The 24,431-nt window shown below is 42.0% G+C and overlaps 1 protein-coding gene across 1 annotated transcript in view; it reads right to left on the bottom strand.

The window, feature by feature from the left end:
• Window positions 1-20,059, bottom strand: part of VCAN (versican) — a gene marked incomplete at both ends in the record, with an annotated part of 107,665 nt that extends 87,606 nt beyond the window's left edge. The window contains 2 exons of the mRNA XM_084278768.1: window positions 11,524-11,895; window positions 19,990-20,059. Of these exons, the coding sequence (XP_084134894.1) occupies window positions 11,524-11,895; window positions 19,990-20,059 (442 nt within the window). The remainder of the gene's footprint in view (window positions 1-11,523; window positions 11,896-19,989) is intronic.
• Window positions 20,060-24,431: the final 4,372 nt, after the last annotated feature.

A 24,431-nucleotide genomic window follows, 5' to 3' on the forward strand; every position in this document is an offset into this window, starting at 1 on the left:
GGTGCACCAGTAAATGAAAACATGAGTTTAGGTGACCTGCTTGATATTCTGGAACTAAAAATAAGAAATGGGCAAGTTTTACAGAGCTTACAACAGAATCAGATAAAACACTTACCCTGAATCATAGGTATGAACCTATAATAACATTCACAAGCTGGGCATCTGGCTTTACCGCACATTAGTGCTGATGATATACAAATATTTTAAACATTTCTGGTTTGGTACCCATCAGTGTTTCTGTAGTGTAGAATATTTGACACTGACTCTGCAACTCAGGGTCAAACCACACATTCCTAAGTACATCAAGCAATTTGCTAATTGATTAGTGATTTTCATCTTAATTAAAATTTATTTTAGATTAATTGCCTTTTTTGGTTTGGTTTTGGGTGGGTTTTTTCCCCCCACAAGAATGCTTAACTGATGCTACATGACTTCAACAAGAGCATTGCTTGTCAGTATATCCACAACAAGGTTCATTAATTTAGCATGAGACAGCAGCATATTTGTCTGAACTTTGGTTGTTGGGATTTTTTTTTCCCCAGTTTCCTACAATTAAAATATATGGGTACTTTCGCCACATCAGCTATCTCACCTATCATGTTTTCCATATTAGAAGCAACCACTGTCCTTCCTAGCTGGCCTATGTCTGGGATCCACCTCATACCTGAATAAACCAAGACTAAAGAGTTAATACCACTGCCAATTTAAAGTAGCTTTTGCAGTGCTGAGAAAAGATTCTGGTCATCTGTAAATCCTGGAAAGGAACTTAGAGAATGCTTTGTTCTCCTCACCCTGATCCAAAAGGTAAACTTCACTCATTCTTAGAGCTGAAGGCTCTTCCATTTCTAGTGAGGAGCTAATGGACATAAAAGAGCCTCCAGGATGAATGGGAAGGAGGACGTCAGTGTGTATAAGCCTGTGCAACAGCTGCAATAATTAGAAGACCCCCCGGGGCTAAGAAGATTAAAGTGCAGGACTTTCATTGTTTCAGTTAGAGAGAGAGGGGCAAAACCCATTGTCCGAGTTTTTGCACTTTAAAACATTTGTAAGGGATTTTTTTTTCCCTTTGTCTATTTCCTCTCTGAAAGAAAAGGCAAGAAAGAAGTTGTCCTAGGAACAAATAAAGCAACTGGAAAACAGACTAAAGCAGTATAATGTTGTCACTGCACATCTGGCAAACAAAGTCAGTGTAATTACAGGAAGGAACAGCAGCGTCTGCAAGAAAGAGCACTCATAGGAAAGTAAATTGTAGCATCCAAAATTCGCTTCTGTCTGAGCAAGAGAGAGAATGTCCTTTAATCATTTATCTCTGTCCTAAACCAGAAAGAGAAAATGTAAAGGATTTCACTTTTAACAAACTAGGGCTTCCATGGGTAAGAGCCTGGCTCTGCCGTTCCGCACCTTTGGGGTGCAACTTTCTCTTACTACTTGCCAGGGCAACACAGAGAACCCCCTGACACTGCAGGGAAAGGGCTTCCTGGTACGGATAATAAGTTACAGTGCACTCTCCCCAGCGAGCTCACATTGCTGCAACGTGTGTTACTGGAGTGGCATAAAGCCTGATTTTCAGAAGGCGTCTCACAACGCAAATAATACCTAAAAAGAAATTATTATAATTATTGTTGTTCTGTTAATTTTTATCTTCAAACCTTAGCCATTGTGGTGCAGAACCCTGAAATCACCACCAGCAAACTGCCAAAGCTACCACACAGTTTGGTGATGTCCTTGCCTTTAATGCAGAAGACAATTTACATTACAAATACACACCAAAACAGAGGTTGCAGGACTGAGCACTGTATGAAAGGAAGGAATAGGGCAGCATTTTCAGCTTCTTGCATGAATAATTCATTTGTGTTCCTCATTGGAGGTTTTGCACCCATCTTCTGACCCCTGTCTTAAGCTTTGGCAACCTGAGAAGAAGAGGCTTGTCTTACATCGGCAGGAGGTCCCTTGCCAGACGCCTCAGGCAACTTCTCATGGTGGGGAGAGAAAGTGCATACCAACTCCTGTGCTCTGTCAGCCCCAGTACTTCCTGCTCCCCGGGGACAGACACTTCTTGTACTAACTCACATGTTGCTCCTCTGTGCAAAATCTTTACATCCGTCCTCACAGAACAACGCACGACCTCCTCTGACCAAGTTGGTCCAGATAAGGAAAGCAACTGATGCTGAGCTTTACCTGTATTTTTCTCAGGGGAGATTTACTACATCTGTATTAATTACTTACTCACTAATCTCTGAATTACACATTGAGATCACCGGCCCCACCCCATTTTCTCTGCACAGCAGGGTATAGGTCACACAAGTATTCACAGAGGCCAAGGTATGCTATTTGAATTAAAATTACTTAAAAAAATAAATAAATACGCAGCCTCTCAGAACTGTCCTCATACTGGGAGGTTACCAATATCCTAAAGACAGTTTAGTCATTAGTACTGTCTTCTGCTTTACCATCCTGCATATGAAGACATGCCATGTACTGCCTCAGCTCAGAGCTTTCCTACCTAATGTCCTCCATCCAGCCTGATTCAGAAGCCCCACCAGCCTTCTCATCATCTGCCATGCTCCCAGTCCTACAGGAGGAACGTTTGCTTGCCTGTTCCTGATGTGTGCTGCTCATAGACCCTGGGTCTTTCTCACCCAGAAATAAATCTCCCTCTCCCATCCTTTGATGGCCACTACCCACTGCTCTTTTCTTCTCAGTTACAGAAGTCAGAAATTCCTTGGGATCCATGATGTAAGGGAGCAAAACACAAGCTTAAAAAGGTTCATATTAATTTAGCTAGCAAGGAAGAAGTTCAACATCAAGACTCAGTGAGGTTTTGTCATGGTTTAGCCCCAGCCAGCAGTGGGGGGGGGAGGGGCGTGGGGGGTGGCAGGAGGAAACACAACAAAAAAACCCCATGGGAAGATAGAGACAAACCTTTTGGATTGGGATAAGGACAGTTTACTGGGACAGCACAGGGAGGCAGAAATATCACTACCAGGACTTCATAGCCACATATACAAACTGGGGATACATAACTCTTTCTCACCAAACTGCACAGCTCAGGCCATACAGCTCTGAGCCATCCCAAAGCCACACTGTCCCCAAACTATGTGCTCCTCCTCCATCAGCCCCCCTTTATGCTAGGCATGACATCATGGTATGGAATACCCCCTTTGGCCAGTTTGGGTCACCTATCCTGGCTATGTCCCCTCCCAGCTTCCTGGGTGCTCCCTGCCATCTGGTTAGCAGAGCAGCATGGAAAGCTGAAAAGCCCCTGACTGCTTGGCAACAGTAAACCATCAGGGTGTTATCAACAGTGCTCTCATCCTAAATCTGAGCTACAGCCCTGCACCAGCAACTAGAAAAAAAATTAACTCTATCCTAGCCAGACCCAGGACAGGCTTCAAGACAGACCATAGAATCATAGAAACATTGGGGTTGGAAGAGATCTTTAAAATCATCAGGTCCAACCATTAACCCAGTACTGCCAAGTTCACACTAAACATAAGCACCACATCTACACATTTTAAATCCCTTCAGGGACTCCACCACTTCCCCAGGCAGCCTGTTCCAGTGATTGACAATACTCTCAGTGAAGAACACTCCTGACACCCAATCTAAACCTCCCCTGGCACACCTTGAAGCTTGTTACTTGTGGGAAGAAACTAGACTCCACCTCACTACAACCTCCTCTCACGCAGTTGTGGAGAGTGATCAGGTCTCCCCTCTGCCTCCTTTTCTCCAGGCTAAACAGTCCCAGCTCCCTCAGCCACTCCTCATAAAACTTGTGTTTCAGACCCTTCGGTAGCATCACTGCCTTTCTCTGGACATGCTCCAGCACCTCAACGTCTTTCTTGTAATGAGGGGCCCAAAAGCGAACATAGTGCTTGAGGTGGGGCCTCACCAGTGCCCAGAACAGGGGAATGATCTCTTCCCTAGTCCTCGTGGCCACACTATTCCTGATACAAGCCAGAACAACATCGACATAAGTCAAAGTGATTAAATAAAAGTATCTCTTCAAATGCCATAATTAAGAGATAATGAAGGGGAGTTCTGGCTGTAGAGAGAATAAATCAATTAGGTTGTCAACACACAATCTTTCAGGGCTAACAGTACAATTGGGTGGCAGCATTCCCACAGTAGAAACAACTCCCAGTTACTAACAGTATAATGCCTGCAAGAAAAAGAGTTTGCATTAAAATGAAAATGTGAATTGCCAGCTACTCTGTTTCCCTGATTTGCTGCTTCTTCCCATTAAGAAGGTGGGCATTTTAAGCCTATGATTTTCTTTACTGGCCTTCAAAAAAACCACAAGCAAACCCAAAACAACAAACCAAAAGGACCAAAACAATTAAAGAAGACTGAAAAGTCTCTCAGATATGAGACTTGGTAGTCTCTCAAACTACCAAAATGAGGCCCATGGAAACAGTGGTGTCCCAGAACATCAGTAAGAAAGAGGTAAAGTGCTCTCACTATTGATAAAAAATATTTGTAAAATATGAAAAGAGCAACAAAAATGAAAGAATCCCATTAGCCATTTTGATCCCATTAAATCAAGTCACCTCCAAGGAAGATGACAAAAAATATCAGTTCAAATGAGCTCTTTGCTCAAATGTTTTCTTCTTTGTTTTAATTTCATTTGCTCATGCATGTTATTTTCTATTGCCCAATATCACAATTCCAGACCAAATAAGAATTTCATTAAATATTTAATTATGTTCCAGAATAAAGGGTAATTACATTGTACTTCTAGGTCAGTTTTTTTGCAAGGTATCTCAAAAGTATTTTATACAATTGGACTTAGTTATAACTAAAGAAAGGGACTAAATGCGAACATAGAGACATACAGAACTAGTTCTATAAAATCCTTTCTGGGATTTTATAGGTTTAAAAAAACCCAAAAACATCACTGACCAAAATTTACTTTGTCTAAAGGTTAGAATTCTACTCTGAGTTAGTCACCTAAATCTCTCTAATTGGTGACTGGGGATACACACAGCCAGAGACTCATCTCACCCAAGATTTTCACCGTCAAGGAGCTGAAGATAGCATGAACGTGCATGTTTAGCTTAGACTAGGCACATAACCTTGAATTGTTGAAATAAATCCCACTGTTACTTCAGGTTTCCTGATGTCAGTCTTGGTATCCAAGTCAAGGTTGTGAAATTGCATTGGGTAAACTATTTATAGGGAAGCAAACACTTGGAGAGGATCTTCAGAAGGCATTACCTGCTGGTTGTCAACCTCCATCTTGTTCCTAAATGTCTCTACTGGGACACAGTGAGAACCCACCAGTGTTCAAAAGTAGCTCAAAGTGGGAAGGAAGTGAGAGTTCAGTGTTATCTGCTCAGAAGGGAAAACTATCTCTCAAGTATCTGAATTATTCTGAGACCTCACATTTACAGACAACAGTGGCAAGGAAACAATAAAGAATAAAGACAAAATAAGCATTTAAAATGCCAAGGACTCCTAACATGAGACAGACTGACTTGGTAGGTTTAATAAAGGGTCAAACAAAAAAAAACCCTGTAGAAATATAAAGTTACAAGAGCTGACAAAGAAACAGTTGCTCCTGAGAAACAAATATAAATTTCAGAGGGATGTACAGAGAAGGCAAATAAGACAACACATGGAAAAAAACCCAAATACTAATGATCTTCTGCATTTAACGAGACAAAACTGCCCCTGCAGACCTGTCAACACTGGTGCTGTCCCCTGCCTCAAGTACAGCTCCATAGTTGCAATTAATGAGCAGGGCAGACATCTGACCATCCCAAAATTTCCTGTGTAGTATAATATAAAGTGTTTTACTCCTCTCTCTTGCACTTTCGCTAGCTGTAAAATGAAAATAGTAATATATAGATAACAGTTCAATCTACCTTCATTGATCTTAGAGTTGAAATATGCAAAGCACCTGATAAAGTCATGTGAATGGGTGCTCTCACTTGATTTCAAGATCAACAAAGGTATAGGAACATGATTATTTGTGGTATCAAAGGAACTAGACAGTGTACTTCTACTCCTGCATTGCTAAGAGTTTCCCAGATCAGATCCCCATAACTGTGCACACAGCAGAGCCACCACAGTCAGTAACATGAACACAACTATTCTTACACCCCCAGTGAAAACAAGGTAGTTCAGACTTAGCTGGAAGGCGAGCAGTTTACGCAGAGTTCAAATCTAACTATTTCACTGCTATCACAAGCTAAAGACACATATACACCGTTGCTCAGCAGATACACGATACTGTATTAAGCCATGGTGTTTTAACAGTGATGTCTCCAAGCTCCTAGTGAACAGAATATAAGCAGCTATTGATATTGTAGTAGCTTGCATAGGCAGTGCCTACAACCAAAGCACAAAGCATGGAATTAGGGCAGTTTTCAGGCTCCTGCTATTATCTTGAAAGATTTTACCTGTCAAAAAAATGACGTAATAGAAACATGCAATGTGGAGACAAAGGCAGTGTAGTTAAACACTTTTTTAAACAATTATCTTCCTTGTGAATAGCCACCAATTTAACCAGGTGTGGTCAAGTGGTGGCTTAACCAAGAGTCCAGCTGTGAATACTAAAAATTCACATGCATTCAAAGAAAATGATAAAAAAAGAAAAAAAACCCTGCAGGATTGTCTAAAATAACACCATCACTTCTACCTCACAAGTCCATGAGTAGCAAGTCTCTGACAGCAATAGATTACACAGGAAAAATGGTTATGTTTGCCCTGTGGTATCAGCTATTGCTGCTTTCATTGGAACAGGGCACTGGGACAAACAGATCTTTGTCTGAAATAGTACAGACCTGAGTTTGGTTTTGGCTTAATTTGTACAGAACATAAATCAGGCAACAGGTATTATATTAAAACCAAAATCTACTCAGAACCTATATAAATAATCCCATGGAAAGGTATGACTTGATGCTGAAGCTTTTCTGAGTCAGAGCACTGAAATACAGTTTTGACATCTGTTGTGTGTTTGTGTGGCAAGGTCCTGGTGAAGGACAGGGGCTGGAGGGGTTGCTTCTGCAAGAAGCAGCCAGAAGCTCTCTGCAGGCCCCACAGACCAAACATCAGCCAGCTCAAGGCTGAAGTCTTTGCTGACCAAGGCCGAGCCCATCAGCCATGGTCACAGTGCCTCTGGGTATCACAGCGAGGAGAAAAAGAAGAAAACCACAAGCATCTGCTTTTTGCCCCCCGAGAAGGGAATGAGAAGATGTAAGAAACTGTGCAGACATCAAGGTCAATGAGGAAGTGGGAGGAGGAGGCACTCCAGACACCTAAGAGAGAGATTCCCTTGCAGCCTGTGGAGAAGACCATGGTGGAGCCGGTGTCCCCCCGCAGCCCATGGAACGTGAGGGGGAGCAGAGACCCCACCTGCAGCCTGTGGAGAGGCCCCACACTGGAGCAGGGAGAGACATGTGACAGATGCTGTGACCCACACTGGAACAAGCTCCTAGCAAGACCTACAGGCCATGGAGAGACTGACCAATGCCAAAGGAAGCTTAATGGGGGGACTTGTGACCCCATGGAGGACCAGGCTGGCGCAGTCTCGGCCTGAAAGACATTCTGTGATTGATGACTGCACCCGTAGCAGTGACCCACACTGGGGCAGCTGGGGAAGAGCTGAAGTCCTGTGGGAAAGGACTCGTGTTGGAGAAGTTCATGAAGGACTGTCTGCTGTGGGTGGGACCCCACAGTGCAGCAGGGGAAGGGTGTGAGGAATGCACCCCCACCCCCCCAGCTAAGAAGGAAAACAACTCATGAAGAGCTAACAGAAACCCTCAGTCCCTGCACCTCCCCATGCCACTATGGGCGGAAGGGAGTGAAATCATGACTAGAGTGAAGTCTGCTAAGAAGGGAGGGGTGGGGGGGGAGGTCAGGTTTTATTTCTCATTATTTAAGTCTGTTTTTTTGGGATACTTTCCTGGGGGGGAAGGGGGAGGGGAAGTGGGGTGGTGGTAAATTCACTTTTTATTTATACCATGTTGAGTCTGTTCTTGATGCTGATTGCAGAATGATCTCTTCCTTATCTCACTCCTGAGCCTCTCATTGTATTTACTCTCCCCTGTCCAAATGAAAAGGGGAGTGACAGAGCAACTCTGGTGGACATCAGTCCTCCAGCCAGGGCCAAACCACCACAACATCCCATGTTCTTGGTAAAGGTAGTATATAAACTGTAATCTATAAATCTGACATTTTCTGAATGTCAGATGTTCGTTTGACATCTAAAAATAGCTAATTAACTGGATTGTTATGAAATTTGTCTGTTGTAGTAACTATGTAAGTAGACAGTCTTGGTCTTGGAACTCAGGCAAGAAACAGGCATTAAAAATTTTACTATTTACTTTTGATGACTTATACCTGTTCAGGTCATTCAGCTTAACCTGGAAAAAACTGTATACTACAGAGAAGACTATTATTTTAGAAATACCACTTGTTATTCACAATACATTCCATCACTGGTAAAATAAATTCATTAAATACGCAATGGGTTCAATAACAGTTCTATATTCCTAAATTAAAGGACAGAAATAGCAATTACAGTGAATTTTTTTCTTGTTCAAGTTAGCTCTCTCAGTTACATATTACCTTACTTGCAAAGGCTCATTTGAATAAAAACACCAAAACAAACCACACAGCTGGCTGGCTAAGCTTAAGTGCCTCTAGCTTCATCAGTGCTGAAATGTGGGATTTGTTTTAAACTTTGAAGTTAGGGCACATCCATAAAGCAAATGGAAACATTGAAAATATCTAGAATTTCAGTCCTCCATTGCTTTAAAAATACCCCCCAAAAACCAGGCATTCAAACCCAATAAATTTATCATAACAGCAAAAGAAGAATTTCAGCTACTTCCGCAGAACGATGAAGATAAATTTAGCCTACTTCTTTTGGCCATTTCTGAGAAATTTAGTAATTTGGACTTCATACACATCAGTGTTGACATTTAAAGAAACAGATAAATGTTGCTTTCTGAAGCATTAGTAACTATTCTTCCACACTCAGTTTGCCCCACAATGGGATTTTTTCAGCAGCTTCCTATATTTAACAAAACGGCTCTACGACAGCAGACAGTTATACCTAAGATCAAGCAAGTACTACCTGAGCTATAGTTACTACTTTTTCTGCATACTTTTAATCTGGAAAGCTAAAGCAATACAGGCCTGCTCAGCCCTCAAAGAAAGGGAGCCACACAAAAGTGTTTTATATTTTGCTTGTCCTGAGAATAAAATGTGCAGAACAGCAAAACAGGTTATAATTTTACTGGGACTTCACATGTCCTGCATGCACCAGGCCCCAGCTGCACACAGGAGAGCTGACCAAAGCACAGTGCTGAACCCTGCTAGCCATCAGCTCTGAAGCTACTTCAATTAACCTGGGAAAATCTCCCCATGCCCTGCTAATGAGAGGCAGTGAAAGCTCAAAGAGAGTGTACAGAAGATCACGTCTCTCCAATTGTTATCACTTTGGGGTGCAGATTCAAAAATCACAGAATTGTAGGGGTTGGAAGGGACCTCCAGAAATCATCAAGTCCAACCCCCCAAAATAATGTAAATAAATTACATTAGGGACTTTTTTTTTTTTTTACATAGAAGTTGAAATTACACAGGACAACGCAACACACACACAAAACCACCCCAACAAACAAAAAAACCCCATGAAGCCTTACTGAAATGAGTGCAGAAGATCTGAGAAACCACATTCACACGAAATCCTTCTGACTCTGATAGACGGTATTTGTTTACTTAAAGTAGAAAACGGAGAGTGGTGTGCACATATGACACTAAGATTGCTATTTTCTGTTTGGGTCAATATGCAGCTTTTTTGTCCTCCTGAAATTTCGACACTAAAGTAATCATGGAAAACAGCAGGTGCACAAAGAAAATTGAGTGCGTGAAATTTTCTTTCAATTAACAATAAAAAAATTCTGATCAGTTCATATCATTGCAGTGTTTTACCAGAGCACCAACTATGTGAGCTAAAGTACTGCCATAAATCATCAGATATTTCATAGTAATAAACATCTGCTGGTCCTGGATATAGATATGTAGTCAAGGGACCACTTGAAAAGGAAAATGGAATGTCAGGTACTCTAGTTACTGTAAAGTAATATTGAAATCAGGATTTCTTTTGCTTTTGCCATTAGGACTAAACAGTTTATGAAAGTTATACAGATATTAATGGTTATACTGATTTATTATATTTCCAAATTAAGCCCACACCTTCAAAACTGTTCATTGAATCTATGCCAAAAGACTATTCAAGTTGGGTTAAACATATTGGAACAATACAGTATTAAGCTCACAAAAAAATAAAACCCTTCTTAGCCAAAGCTATAACTTCCAGCAGCAGATATTAATGTTTGTTTTGGGAGTGAGCCACTTGAGTAAATACTGAACTTTCAAAAAACACCTAAGTGGAAAGGAGTGCAAGGCAGAGTCCAAACTAAGGCTCACGGGAGCTGGTACATCCATACAGCACAGTGTTGTTCTAAGCACGCACAGTAATTTGGGTCCAGAATCTGCACTGACATGGCACAGAGCCTGGGCTAATATGTCCTGCCTTTCAGCACAGTTTGTTAGCTCAGGCTCAGTGCCAAATTGACAGGGCTATACAGCACCAGGACCTGGAGCAGTTTCTATGTTGTACTTACCGTGCTGTATAAGCAGGCTCTTAGGAGAAAAACATCTATAGTTCAACTGCTCCTTTTGCCACTTACATAGTTTTGAAAGTCCTGTCTCTTCTGTTTACATGTAGCCTTCTCCCCCTCCAACTTTGAAGGCTATTTCCTTATAGTGATGGCAAGCAAGCTCTTAGCCCTGGAACCCCCACATGGAAGAACATTAGCATCCACCTCCTTACTTGTTTCCCTACAGCTTCTGCCAGGTGCGTTTCCTCCTACCTACCCAACCCTTATTACGGGAACAAAAAAATGTTCCTGGATGTTCCTATCACAGCAAGAGTGGCTCAAAGTTCTGCTGGCATTATGGCTTTGCACCTCAAGTGGCAAGATAGGGCAACCACTGCTTCAGTAACAAGGCAGTTGCTTCTTTCCATCCTACACAAACAATTAAAAAGAAACCGCTTCTGCCTGACAAGCCTGTCTTCTTGTAAGGACACTGCCATTTTCAGACAGATGCATTAGGTACAAATGTATCATGTTTAAAAAGGGTTGGTTTAAGAAAACTTTAGGGGTATCTACGAAAAAAAAAATATAATCAAGGAAGGAGCTTGTCTTGCAAAGTATACAAATCCAACCACACTATCAAACTATCTTAAGAATAAGCAAACACCATTTGTTCCAGGAACCAAAAAGTAGGCTCCCCAGAGGTGTAATTGAGACATGAGAGATCTAAAGATTTGAAAAGATTAATCAAAATAAATAAAAGACAGAAAGAGAATGGTAAGAGTGAGCAGTTAAGGAAGGGTAAATTGCTGGGATGTTCCTTTAAATGCTCGCCAGTTAAATGTTAACTATTAATTTTTACTGTTTTAACTGGAATCACTGCTGGCTACAAGTGAAAGAAATAAATCCTTACCTTCAACTGCCAGCGATACAATGCCTTGTGTGTCTTCAACTCCGTACATCACATCACAGCGGTACACCCCTGCATCACTCGCGCGCAGCTTAGAGATGGTCAGCGACGCGTCACCGGTCTCCTCTGAATGGGTCGGAACAGACACTCTGTCTTTGTAGCTTTGACCTATTTTGATGTTGCCATTTTGGGCCACCAGGACTGTGGTTTCTTTTGCGTCTTTGCCACTCCTATCCAGTTCAACCTTGGACCATTTGATTCGAAGATACTCAGCTGCGTAGCTGGAGGCTATGGTGGGTGTGGTTGAAAAGAAGCATGGCAGGACTGAAGTCCCAGAGAGGGATGCCTTTACCAGGGTTTTTTTTTCTGCTTTAACTGGAAAACGGGAGAGAGGGGGGAGGGAAAAGGAGAAATCACATTAGGGGAACAGCAAAATCAGAAACAGATATATTTCACTGTTATTTAATCATTCACAGACGTACAAGACTTGAAATACATGAACCTTAGCTGATTTGTAACAGCACTGATTAACATAAGCTAAAAAAAAATTGCACCAATGTCCTAGGCTGCTGATGGGACCTTTTGCTGTTTAGGCAAATTTAATTCACTGCTCTCTGACTTCTTTTCTCCATTTGTTACAAGCAACAAGTTATTGACCTTCTTTGGAAACTGTTTTGAAATTTTAGATGGCAGATTAACTGGAAGAGCTATGGGGTTTTTTGGTTTGCATGGCAAGGTTTTGGTAGCAGGAAGGCTGCAGGGGAGGCTTCTACAAGAACCTGCTTGAAGCCTCCCCAGGTCCGTCAGAACCAATGCCAGTTGGCTCAGGGACAAACCCACTGCTGACCAAGGCCAAGACCATCAGTGATGGTGGTACTGCCTCTGGGGAAACATATTTAAGAAGGTTAAAAAAAAAAAAAGAAAGAAAAAAGAGAGAACAGCAGCAGCTTTTTGCCACCACAGAAAGGAGTGGGAAGATGTGAGAAACTTAACTTTGCAGACAGCAAGGTCAGTGCAGAAGGAGGGGGAGGAGGTGCTCCAGGCACTGGAGCAGAGATTCTCCTGCAACCCATGGAGGCCCGTGGTGGGGCAAATATCCACCTGTAGCCCATGGGGGACCCCATGCCAGACCAAGTGGAGTCACCTGAAGGAGGCTGTGACCCTGTGGGAAGCCCACACTGGAGCAAGCTCCTGGCAGAACCTGTAGCCCATTGTCAGAGAGTCCCACGCTGGAGCAGGTTTGCTGGTGGGACTTGTGACCCCATGGGAGACCATACTGGAAGTCTGGTTCTGAAGCTCTGCATCCCATAGAAGGGACTCACACTGAGGCAATTCATGAAGAAGTGAAGCCCCTGTGAGAAGGGCTCATGCTGGAGAATTTCATGGAGGACTGTCTGCCGTGGGTGGGACCCCATTCTGGAGCAGGGGCAGAGTGTGAGGAGTCCTCCCCTGAGAAGGAGGAAGTGGGGAAGAGGCAACATATGATGGACTGACCCCAACCTCCATTCCCTATCCCCCTGTGCTGCTGGTGGAGAAGGGAGAGAAATGGGCAGTGGAGTTGAGCCTGGGAAGATGGGAGGGGTGGGGGAGAGGTTTTAAGACTTGGTTTTATCTCTCATTATCCTGCTCTGTTTTCATCGGGTAATAAATTAGATGAATTTTATTCCATGTTGAGTCTGTTTTGCCCATGCCAGTAACTGCTGAATCAGCTCTCCCTGCCCTTATCTTGATTTGTAGGCCTTTCATTATATCTTCTCTCCCCTGTCCAGCTGAGGAGGGAAAGGATAGGGCCACTTTAGTGGTATCTGACCGCCAGCCAGGGTCAACCCACCACAGATTTTTACTTCACAGGAGAAAGACCACTCTGAGAGAAAGATGGAGAATTACCTCATATCTGCTGCTGGCCAAAAGCGTGCATACAGTGGGACTACTGATTTTCACACCTTGCCTTACCTCACAGTAGCTTGGTCATTGCCCTAAAAGCAAGGTATAGCCCACGTCTTTGCACGCATAACTCCCCCTACCCCATTACTCTGTCAAGGGTTAACTCTTTTTATTGCATAGGTGCTGAAACAAAAGCCTTTCCAGCAAGATTCTCCCAAATAGTCATTCTTTTTAAATTATTTCTTTGTAGCCTCAGGGACTTTAACACATTGCAGAAATAAAGTATTTCAGGATGTTAAGGCAAAGAAGGAAGTAAAGCCCACAGAAAGTCCCTACTTGGCTCAGACTTGACATGATAGGACCTTTATCATTTTTTATGACATCTCCAGCTGCAAACACTTTACAGTGAAATGCTTCCATCTGACAATATCCTGAGGGGAAAGTTGACTACTGTTCATCCAACCTGCACACAGAAACCATCTGAAGAGAGGATTTCTGTTAGATTTATTTTTAATGTGATGTTATTTCAGCATACATAATGGCTTAATGAAGACTAAAAGCTGATGCACAACAGTATCCATCTTGCCTCTTTCCCTACTCTGCACTCTAACGTTTTTGAAAGGTGGACCGTGTTGATCATTAATTTGGAGTGAACCGAGATTCGTAGAGTTTGGAAATACAATAACTTCAAATATTAGCTACTAACAGAGATAAATGAAATAGGAAGCACCAGCACATGAAAATTATCTAGCTATTTAAAATAAAAAAATATAATCTCTTCATAAAGAGTAGAAGACTGGGGAGAAGAAAGGGAGAAAGGAAGGAGGAGAAGAAAAAAAAATAAGAGGAAATATTGGAAAAACTGCTAATTAAGTTGATTATTTTTAACTGAGATGCCTTTATGCAGAAGTATTGGTGGTATTATCTGAAAAGGCAGAAAACAAGAATCATCAGCTTGATGTCCAAACATTTTAACAATAAAGTAATAACTAGGGAAAAAATAAATAAATACAGAGCTGACCAAGGAAGACCCAGAAGTTTGAATGGAAGTATTTTTGCCCTGTCCATCCATGTCTACCTAACCAGAAACTCTTGGGAACACAATGCAGATACACTCAACGTGACTGCATCAAAACTGATTAGACCAGAGAGAGTATAAAACAATGGGGTAGAGCTGTGCCAAAACAGTTGTGTTGCACCCAAAACTCAACTGAAAAGTTCACATGGAACTGTCTGAACACATTTATCAGTCAAATGCTCACAGGCATGCAGTGAGATTTTCATTTTTTCATTAGCTTGTAAACAAATAATGTACCCATGATGGTACACACTACAAACTAATTCCTTCATACACTTTGGGCCCAGACTTAGAAAGAATCTATTAGTTAAACAACAAAAAGGTAAAAACAGATCCAAGGTAAAGCTGAAGACTGGAGAATTCACAAGACTTGGAGACGAGCCTGTAGAAGTTACTGATGACTAAAGACTAGCTCAAAAGCTTTGATTGCTTACATATTTCTTTAGGAAAAGAAAAAAAAAATTGATTTATTTTCTGTATTATTATTTCCATGAGGAAATAAAACTCAAGTTACCTAGAGTCAATTGATTGCTAAAAGCTAAAAAGGACTGATTTTATCCTGAAGATGCACCAGACAGAAACACCACTGCCTTTTATATCACCTTTTCTTGCAACTTTTCTGAGTTACAATGGGGTAGAGATAAAGAAACACAATGAATGCTCAGTCCTATCAGTTAGGATGGAATTACTGCCAAATTTCACAGGTGGGAGATCAAAATCAGTCTCAAAATATTTAGTATTTATTATGATCTCTTGTCATCTATAAACATTACAGGAACTTATTAAATGAAAAATGACTTAGTTATAATTATCCTGACTGACAGAATTTTAATAAACTTTTGAGAATATCATCACTGAACCCTGAGGAAATTTCCTCTCTAAAATTTGTGTCTTCACATCAGCAAACTGAAACCCTTGGCATACAATGTATATCATAATGATATGCAAACTAGATGTCTCCTAAACTGGGCTACAATCCAGAATAGAAGACCATGTAGCTACAAACATGCCTGTCTAACTGTATAAAGAATTATAAAACACTGTAAAAGCACTCTTTTTGTTTTGGGGGGGAAGGGGGGAAGGCAAGACAAGGGGGAAGCTTTGTTTAACTGAATAAAACTCCCAAAATTTTGACTGAAATGTAACTTTAATTGATGTACCTGCACAGTTACTGTTTCTTGTAGCAGGCCAAGTTAGTCAGTCAAGCAGAATTTACTGAGCAATGCAGAAAGTATCAATATCCTCTATTAATCCATATAGCCCTCTAAGGAGGTTGGTGTCCCTGCCTGTGGCAGTGGGGTTGGAGCTCTATGATCCTTGGGGTCCCTTCCAACCCAGACCATTCTATGATTCTATGATACTCAGCATGCAGACAAGAGCCACATTTTAAGAATACATACTTAAACTATATATATTTTAAGCCAAATTTATAAGACATAAACTAGTTTATCAACAGCCTGCCTAGACATATGGTAAGCAATAGAAAGGATCAATGAAATTATGCATTCTGTTACCTGACTACTAGCACTGATCCTAACAGAAGTCTCTTCACAGACTCACAGAATGGTTTTGATTGGAAGGGATCTCAAAGCCCATCTAGTGCCAACCCCTCTACCGTGGGCAGGGACACTCTTCACTAACCCAGGGTGCCCAAAGCCCCATCCAACCTGATCTTGAACACTGCCAGGGATCCAGGGGCAGCCACAGCTTCTCTAAACAACTTCTTCCACTGCCTCGTAACCCTCACAGGGAACAATTTCTTACCAATATCTAATGTAAACCCTCCTTCAGCTTCAGGCCATTACCCCTTGTTTTATTACATTAATCATAAATCTTTTAATGCAGATGACAACAAATTAAAATGAATTCACTGCTTACAGAAACTTCTATGAAACTCTGACAACAGAGGTAACAGACACAACAAAACCCCTGAGCTCTTTACCAGGTGATTTGTGGGCTGAGGAAGAGAAAGAGGCATAGAGAGATGAAGAACCAACTACTCTAATGCTCTACAAGAAACTCACAGGTAACCAGACAAATGGAAATCTCATCAGCAGAGCTCAACATAAGTTATGCAGATGACATAGGCATGCACACATGTAGTTTACAGGACATACAGAACAAACGTGATCAGATAAACTGAGGTTCAAACTGATTCAGTATGTTATTTCACCAGCATATAACTATCACACACTGAGGTCTAGGGATTTCTACTGTCTTGTGGATTACAAGACTTCACAACAGCATGCTCACTCATGGCATGACAAATGACACATAGTTGCTTTAAACAGACAAGATAAGCTCCAACATTGATCATAATCACAGAGTCCAGTTTATAAGCTACTATATCCTAACTCTGGCTAGCTCAGAGTAAGTAAAGGCCACAGTAGGCCTTTAACAGTAGGCGTAACCCCTGCTTGTGAACTTCTGTCATTAATCCTTCACATGTACCAGAGCAAAACAGCAAAGGTCTCTCTAAAGGGCACTCCCGTGACCCCAGAGGCTTACACCGTATTTCCTGCTGCCTTCCTGACTCACATCTTCTAAAAATCTGAAGTCTTAGAGAAGCCATGCAAGACCATTCTCCATTTACTCTCAGAGGAAAAATACTGTTGTTGCTACATAAAAATCTAAAGAGCATGCCATGCAAATATCTGAGGTATTTATGAATGTGACAATTCACAAAGATGAGGGTGGGAGAGAAAACAAAGATGGGAAAAATGATTAGCAGTGAACACATAAATCCTTGCATGCTCGTAACTTGCTGTGTTCTTAATTAAGCTTCAGTTTTGTTATGACTTAATATTAAGGCTTACTGATTCCAGGACTTACACTCTAAAAATTACTGCAGATTTTGACACATTTCCCATATGACTCTTGAAATAAAAAAAAAATCCAAAACGTTTTAGAGAGAATATTGCAATGCCTCACATTGAAATGATTATTTAATTAAATCGAGTTAAATCAAATGGAGTGATCCAATCCATTGTGGGAATGAAAGCATGGGAACTTGTGTTTCATGAAATACTTCAAGGCCTCAATTCTAAGTTCAACATTTCAACAAAACAGAAGAATGTGACTTGATCACACAGACTCTATTTGATAAATTAATGAAAAAGGTTTTCATCATTGTCTTCCTCACCATGGCTATATGTGGAACGTATTTAAGGCTCTCTATGACAAAAGTATGGCCCCCCAACTTCAAACACAAAACCCAGAAAGTTCAGTGTGTGCTAGGAATACAAGGGTCTTCTTTCTGAACTTCTTCCGAAGATTCAGGCAAATAAAGGCCAGTCACAACCTGGTCTATACTGCGGAGAAGCCCTTGCTGGGATGTTCATACAGAACTTCCTTAAGTACTGAAAGTTCTGCTCTGGAGACAACACAAGCCATATAAGTTGAAATTCCTTTGCCTTATTTTACCTCCTTACCTGTTCTCCATGCCATGGGTAATTTTCAGGTAAAATCTTGTCTTTGGACTTCTCACGTGAGTAATTTACTACCATTTACTCTATTTTGAGGCTCTCTAATTATTGCCAGCAATTCTTATTTCTATTATGTTTAAACAGACATTTCTGCTAAGTTTTAACTTAGAATCACAAAGTGAGCTGGTTTGGAAGGGACCCACAAAGACCATCAAGTTCTGTCCCCATGCCATTAGCAGGGACCTCTTTCCACCATATCAGGTTGCTGAGAGCCTCATTCAACTCTCCAACAAAAACAGGCTGAAAGAGTTGGAGTTGTTCAGCCTGGAGAAGAGAAAGGTCTGGGGAGACCTTACACTGCTGTCCTGTAGTATAGTACCCGAAAGACTGATACATCAGTCTATATGTACAGATATTTTAGTCCATAAAGAAATGGGGGGAGGGTGGGGGGTGTAGGGGGTGGGATGGGGAAGGTTGACATTTAATTAGCAAAAAAGTCTCATCCCTCCATGAATAAGCAAATGGAAACTCAGTTTTAGTGGCTTGCCCCTGCCTGAAGCTTTGAGTCTCTTGTCACTGGGGACAAGTCTAATTGTCCTGTCCTACTGTATACTTAATGACAGACATGGGGAAAAAAACCCCAACAAACACAAAGAACAGCTTTAAGGAGGAGTTGATAGTAGGAAGTAATAAAGGATGCCACTCCCAACCTGATTGAGGGGGGAAAAAAAAAGCTCTTTTTGGTTAGCTCCACTAACCACAGTGGTCTTTACCTTACAGGACCACCTAAAGACTTCATCAGAAATGGCTCAAGATACACAGGGGAAGGGGGGAAGAAGTACACCTGGTTTTCTCAAAGGTTAAAATCAGTTTAAAGAGCTTCTGGAAAGAAAATAAGAAAAAAGAAAATCTTACTTTGAGGCTTGAGAAAGCTGTTAACCCAATTTTCTGTGTCTACAACAGTTGTAGGGACTTGACTAAGTTTTGACTCAAACTTTCAGACAACCATGGCAACCGCACACGAATAAATACTTTAGTGACAGCATGCAGTCACCAAGAGAAGTAGAAAGGGCTCCTCCTTTCCACCCAAACTTATGACCTGCAGCTGCCCTAACAGGTCCTAGCTCTAGGCCCCAGCAGCCAAGGGACCAGGCACCTGCTTAACTCACACCAAGCCCCTGAAACAGTAGTCTGGCAGCCAGACTGTCCACTCTGGAGGCATGTCTCCAACTGCTCCTTCACAGATCACAGAACAAAGCAGGAACTGGGGCTACTGGTTTCCCCTGTATCCCACTTAGATGTGGTGCCTTTCACCCTGCATACAAAGAGGGTGAGTGCTGTGACCTACAGACACAACAGGCTGCTGTGACACAACATACAACATGAGGACATGCATTTGGATCTGACTGGGAAGCATGCCAAATCAGCATCCCTGTCACCAAAACACTCCCCTACTTAATTCACCACTTCTGCAGCCTGGCTAGGTCTGTCCCAGGAACCTGTTCCTACTCTGGTGCCTCCTCTCTGCTCCCTCCCTGGCACCTGGCCGAAGCTCCCATGGAAGGTGTCTACCCTCCACGGCACTTAGCCTCCTCCTATCAGCCTTCACCTCATCTACTGCAAGGAGGCACTTCAAGGATCATGGAAAAGGAAGGTATGAGACACACCTGGCCAACAGGCCCAACTTCTCAGAAACACCAGTTAAAGCATTAAAACTCATTCTTGAGCATTTGGAGAAAACAATCTAGTTTGCTTTATAAAATGTCATCCTGTGGCACTTACTTTGTTATTACTAGAATTACAGTAATGTCACTTACAAACGTCAGCAGACATTTGACAGGCATATAAAGACTGTGTTGAAAACATGAGCATGCACCAAGAGTTTTCTACATAGATCAGTAGTGTAGTTTGGAGAGCATGGAAACAAAGTTGGTTACACAGTGCAACAAAAAGGGTGGCAAGGAAGGCCCAGAAACTGCATCTTCTAGGTTTAGGTTGCTTCCTGAGCCCTGGGGAATACACTATTGACTACAGACAACTAAAATGAGTTTTTAAAAATGGTTCTACGTATAATAGACTTACCTTTAGGTAGCATATATGTTATAGCTAACGTAGAGTACATCCATAAGATACTTTTTATACTTAACAACATCTTGACCTACAAATAGAGAACAAAGGATTAAGTGGTTAGTATTGCATTGTGTCCTTATCAAGAGCTGGAACTCAGTACATCAATATTTGTCACTGATATTAGAAACAGTCATTTACTTAAAAGAGATGTTCAGCAGGACAGTGAATAATTCTTAATATATTGATCTGCCATTTTATTGACCGTTTTAAATTTATTCCCACTCAGTGGTAGCAGTATATGAGTATAATCTGATGATTTTTTCCTGGTGTGGTGTTGCCAGTTCAGACCCAGCCTCTGGGTAGTAACACAAACCATCCTGTCATTAGCAACAACTAACAACCCAGTTCATAGAAGAAGAGTTTTCCATGGCAAACTTCTCATGAATTTTGATAGCAAGTCAACATACACACTACAATCTTTCCCACCTGCAAGTAGGTTGCCAGACGACTTCCTGCTTTCAGGAGTTCACCATACAATATTTTATGGTGGAGATAGGTTACAATGATGTGGCACTTACAGATACAGATTCATAATCTCTTAGATTGGCTCTAAAATACAGATTCATGAGTTTCAGGTTATTAAGTTCAGAATGATACTCAGACATGTCTGAGTATCCCCTTCAGGTTCGCTTCTCACTTCCTTTACAGACTCCACCTTTAAACAGCTGAAAAGTTCTCCACAGTATCACGTGTACATAACAATACATTACATGCTCATAATACTATATCTTCATTTTTATTCCAGTTCTTAGTTACACACAATGAATCTGTAAATATCTCAAAAATTGGAAAAGTACACTAAGAAGAGCATTACAAGTCCCGTAAACGTCAACTGCTATAAGGGGTTATAAATAGTCCCTGTTATGTGTAGTTACAGATGTGTACTATCTAGCCAATATAAGAAATAACTTTCAGCAACAGTTTGTCAAACACTGCTGCTGAAAATTTTTTATCACAAAATCCTGAGTTTCCTGATATTGCTGTCAAAATACGCTACTTGAGTTCTTTACTTGGGCAAGTAACCTGAACTGATAGAGGTTTTTTTTCTGTCCAAGAAAGATTACAGTTGAGTAGTGCTTTAAGGAATAGTGAAACAGAGATTTAGTAGATGTACATCTGTGTTACAGCTATGGAACTTGCGCTGCACACGGCTGTACTCTAAGATTTTTTTACATTAGCATTTTAGTTCTGTAGTACTTACATATAATGCTTTAGGGTAAAAACATTAACTAATACATTCAAAAACCTCCACAAGCTTATGCTGAACATGATAGCAAGACACAGGGAGAAACATCTTCAGAAAACTACTGGTGACGTGTTCAGTCTCAGCTTACAGCTGCAGCCCAAACTTCACATGAGTCTGTGTGAATTGGCATCTGTCCTGTAATGGCTGGACCGTTCAGAAAAGATACAAAACATCTCAAACCAAGCCTTTCCAATGAGGCAATCTCCAACATAACAGGCTCATGTTAAAAATTCCCACCCAAAAGGGCTGAAAACCCAAGAGCTTTTCATTCCCTATATGTCGATGGCCTGAGTCGGCGGGTTGCACTGGGAAACATATGCTGCAACCTATTCCCAGGGCGTGGAGGAAAGAATACAGCTGCTTTCCGTAGAGCAAACTGCACACTGCCAAAGACGCCCCGTCTCTGCTTCAGCCATTCAATAGAGCTGAGTGTATAATGTGATATCACTTATTTTGCAATATTATTATAATGGAATTTGCACTTTTTATGACTAAATCCCAAACAAGAACCGGGATTTCTTTGACTCGGTTCAGTTTGAACCCTACCTGCCACAAAACTTTCTCTGACGACTCAAACACCTCCCTCCAACAGAGTTACATCTCTCCCTACACTTAAACAAGCCAAATTATACAGGGAGGAAAAAAAAGTGTCTATTTAATAGCTAAAAATAATCTCAGCTGTGCCCTGGTATACTACATATGCCCTAATAATTCCTGTAGAAGGTTGTTATCAGTGAGGAGGTTGGCAAGATAAGAGCTTCAGACATCTAAATCCTTTTAATGCAGTGGACCAGCTCTGAAATAGACAGTTGCATGTCTGCTTAAACAAACACTTAAATGATTTTTACTATTACACAACATTTTAAAAACTGAGAGGTCACGCTGAGCCTACAGATGTGCACAGACTAGAAGGCCCTCCAAGGAACCCTTGTATTCTGAAACTGCTGGAAGCCCCAAGCCCCAAAACCACTGCAGTCTTGTTCCTTCAGTAATCCAAGCACTCAGAAGAGGGTACAAAAAGAAGAGGAACAGCATTCTCTACCTTCAAAGGCAGTGAATGCTGGACACGCCCTCAAGACAATGCAAAAGCCCTGGCCCCTGTGAAAGCAGAGTGGCTCCAGACCTTCTTTCAAGATGTTCTGTCCACATCTGTTTCCCATGTGTCACACACGGGCTACATCAACAGCTAAACAAAAGTCTAGAACAAACTGTTTACAAGTTTGGCTCTCCATGTTTACCCATACACTTTATCTCCCTCCACCCCAGAAGGCAACCTTAGCTTTTGGGAGCAGAAACAGGGGAATCCAATAAATTTGCCACGAAAAAGAATACAGGATTTTCTTTCTCCTGTAAGATGAGCCTGCTGCACCTAAACAGCACTGGCTGTGACCAAGAGCACCTGTGTACTTGACTCATATCAATGGGAGGCCTGCTGCCCTCAGAATCACAGAATGACTAGGGTGGAAAAGACCTTTAAGATCGAGTCCAACCGTTCCTGTCCTCTAATAAACCATATCCCTAAGTACCTCATCCACTCGTCTTTTAAATACATCCAGGGTTGGTGACTCAACCCCCTCCCTGGGCAGCCTGTTCCAGGCCCTGACAACTCTTTCAGTGAAGAATTTTTTCCTAACATCTAATCTGAACCTGCCCTGGTGCAGCTTTGTGCCATTTTCCCTTGTCCTATGTCCTGTCACCTGGCTGAAGAGACCATCGCCCACCTCTCTATACCCTCCTTTCAGGTAATTGTAGGTGGTGATAAGGTGTCCCCTCAGCCTCCTCTTCTCCAGGCTAAAAGCTGAAGCTCAGTGCAATACTGTCATGACAAGAAGTGGTGGGTGAGCTGCTGCCCTACGCTACAAGTCCAGAGTACAAGGAAGAACTCGTCTTCTTTCCCCTTCCTCTCCAGTTTACACACAAGCATAGAGCCCCAATCCTTCAATGTCGTGTTGGCAAGAGCATTACAAATGCAAACTGAGGAATCTTACTTATTAAAAAAAGAAAAAAATCAAACAAACCAACTCATATCTTCAGCTTCCAGACGCTAAACACAGTACACACACCCACAATGAAAGATGAATACAGAAGGACAACCATGGCAGGACAACTGTTGAGACACCCCGTGACTGCTGAAGCCAGCCATCAGTACAGAAGAGAGTTCATGGCTGTGATGGCTACTTTGCCTTTTACTGAGTAGCACAGGAGTTACTACACCTGCTGCACCAAAAGCTCTGATAGCTGAAAAAAAGGTACTGTTTGAGCATGGAGCTTAGTATGAGAGACCTGCCAAAAATCCCCACCTGGCTCTTGGAAATCATCTCTCAACCTTTTATTATTATAAATCTCCTCTATACCCCAAGGTGCTTACTCAAGCAATAAAAGTGTTGGGAGACAGGCCCAATTTTCAACCCTTTGACTAACGAGTGTGATTCCCATGCAATACCCCAATGCATGAGGGCCTTCACACTCTGGTCCTTAGTGTGCTTCCATAAACACTCCTGGGTTACTGAGTGCTGTTCCACTACAGCTGCCAGAATTAAATGCACAATTACCCCCGCCACCCTTCCCAAATGACTGCATGCAGATAAGGGCTCAGCTGCCCAGCCCAGGAGAAAGCAGAGCTCCACAGACACGGTACCAGCAACCCTTCCCAAGAGCCACAGGTCAGGTAGAGCCTGCTGCTTACACCTAGCACCATGATTCCTGTTCAGTGCTGCCCGCATCGCCACATCATCACTAACAGATGTGGCTGCACCTGCCTCCTCCCCTCTCAGTGGCAGAGGATGTGGCAGACTGTGCCCCCTTGCACCCTCCTGAGCAAAATCCTTGTTCTGAAACTGGTTTGAATATCCCATTCCAGCACTCTTAGAGCTCGCAAAGGCCTCTGCTGGCAGGGTGCCATACTGCCCCTAAGTCTGCTGTAATTAGCCCAAATCCTTCTAGCCATACCTTTTTCATGAGTTTGGGTTTCCCCATCCCACCCCCCTTACTGTCACTACACCTAGAGTAAGAGAAAGCCATAATACTACAGACACAGTAAGAAAATCCTGCCAACTAAAGACTGCAAGACTTGAGTAAGTGTTTAATTTCCACCTCTGTTAAAAAAAAAGTACCTCAATGTGACCAGACTTGGGCTGCCTGCTGGCTA

The sequence above is a fragment of the Gallinula chloropus genome, assembly GCF_964237585.1.
Source record: "Gallinula chloropus genome assembly, chromosome: Z".
NCBI lineage: Eukaryota > Metazoa > Chordata > Aves > Gruiformes > Rallidae > Gallinula > Gallinula chloropus.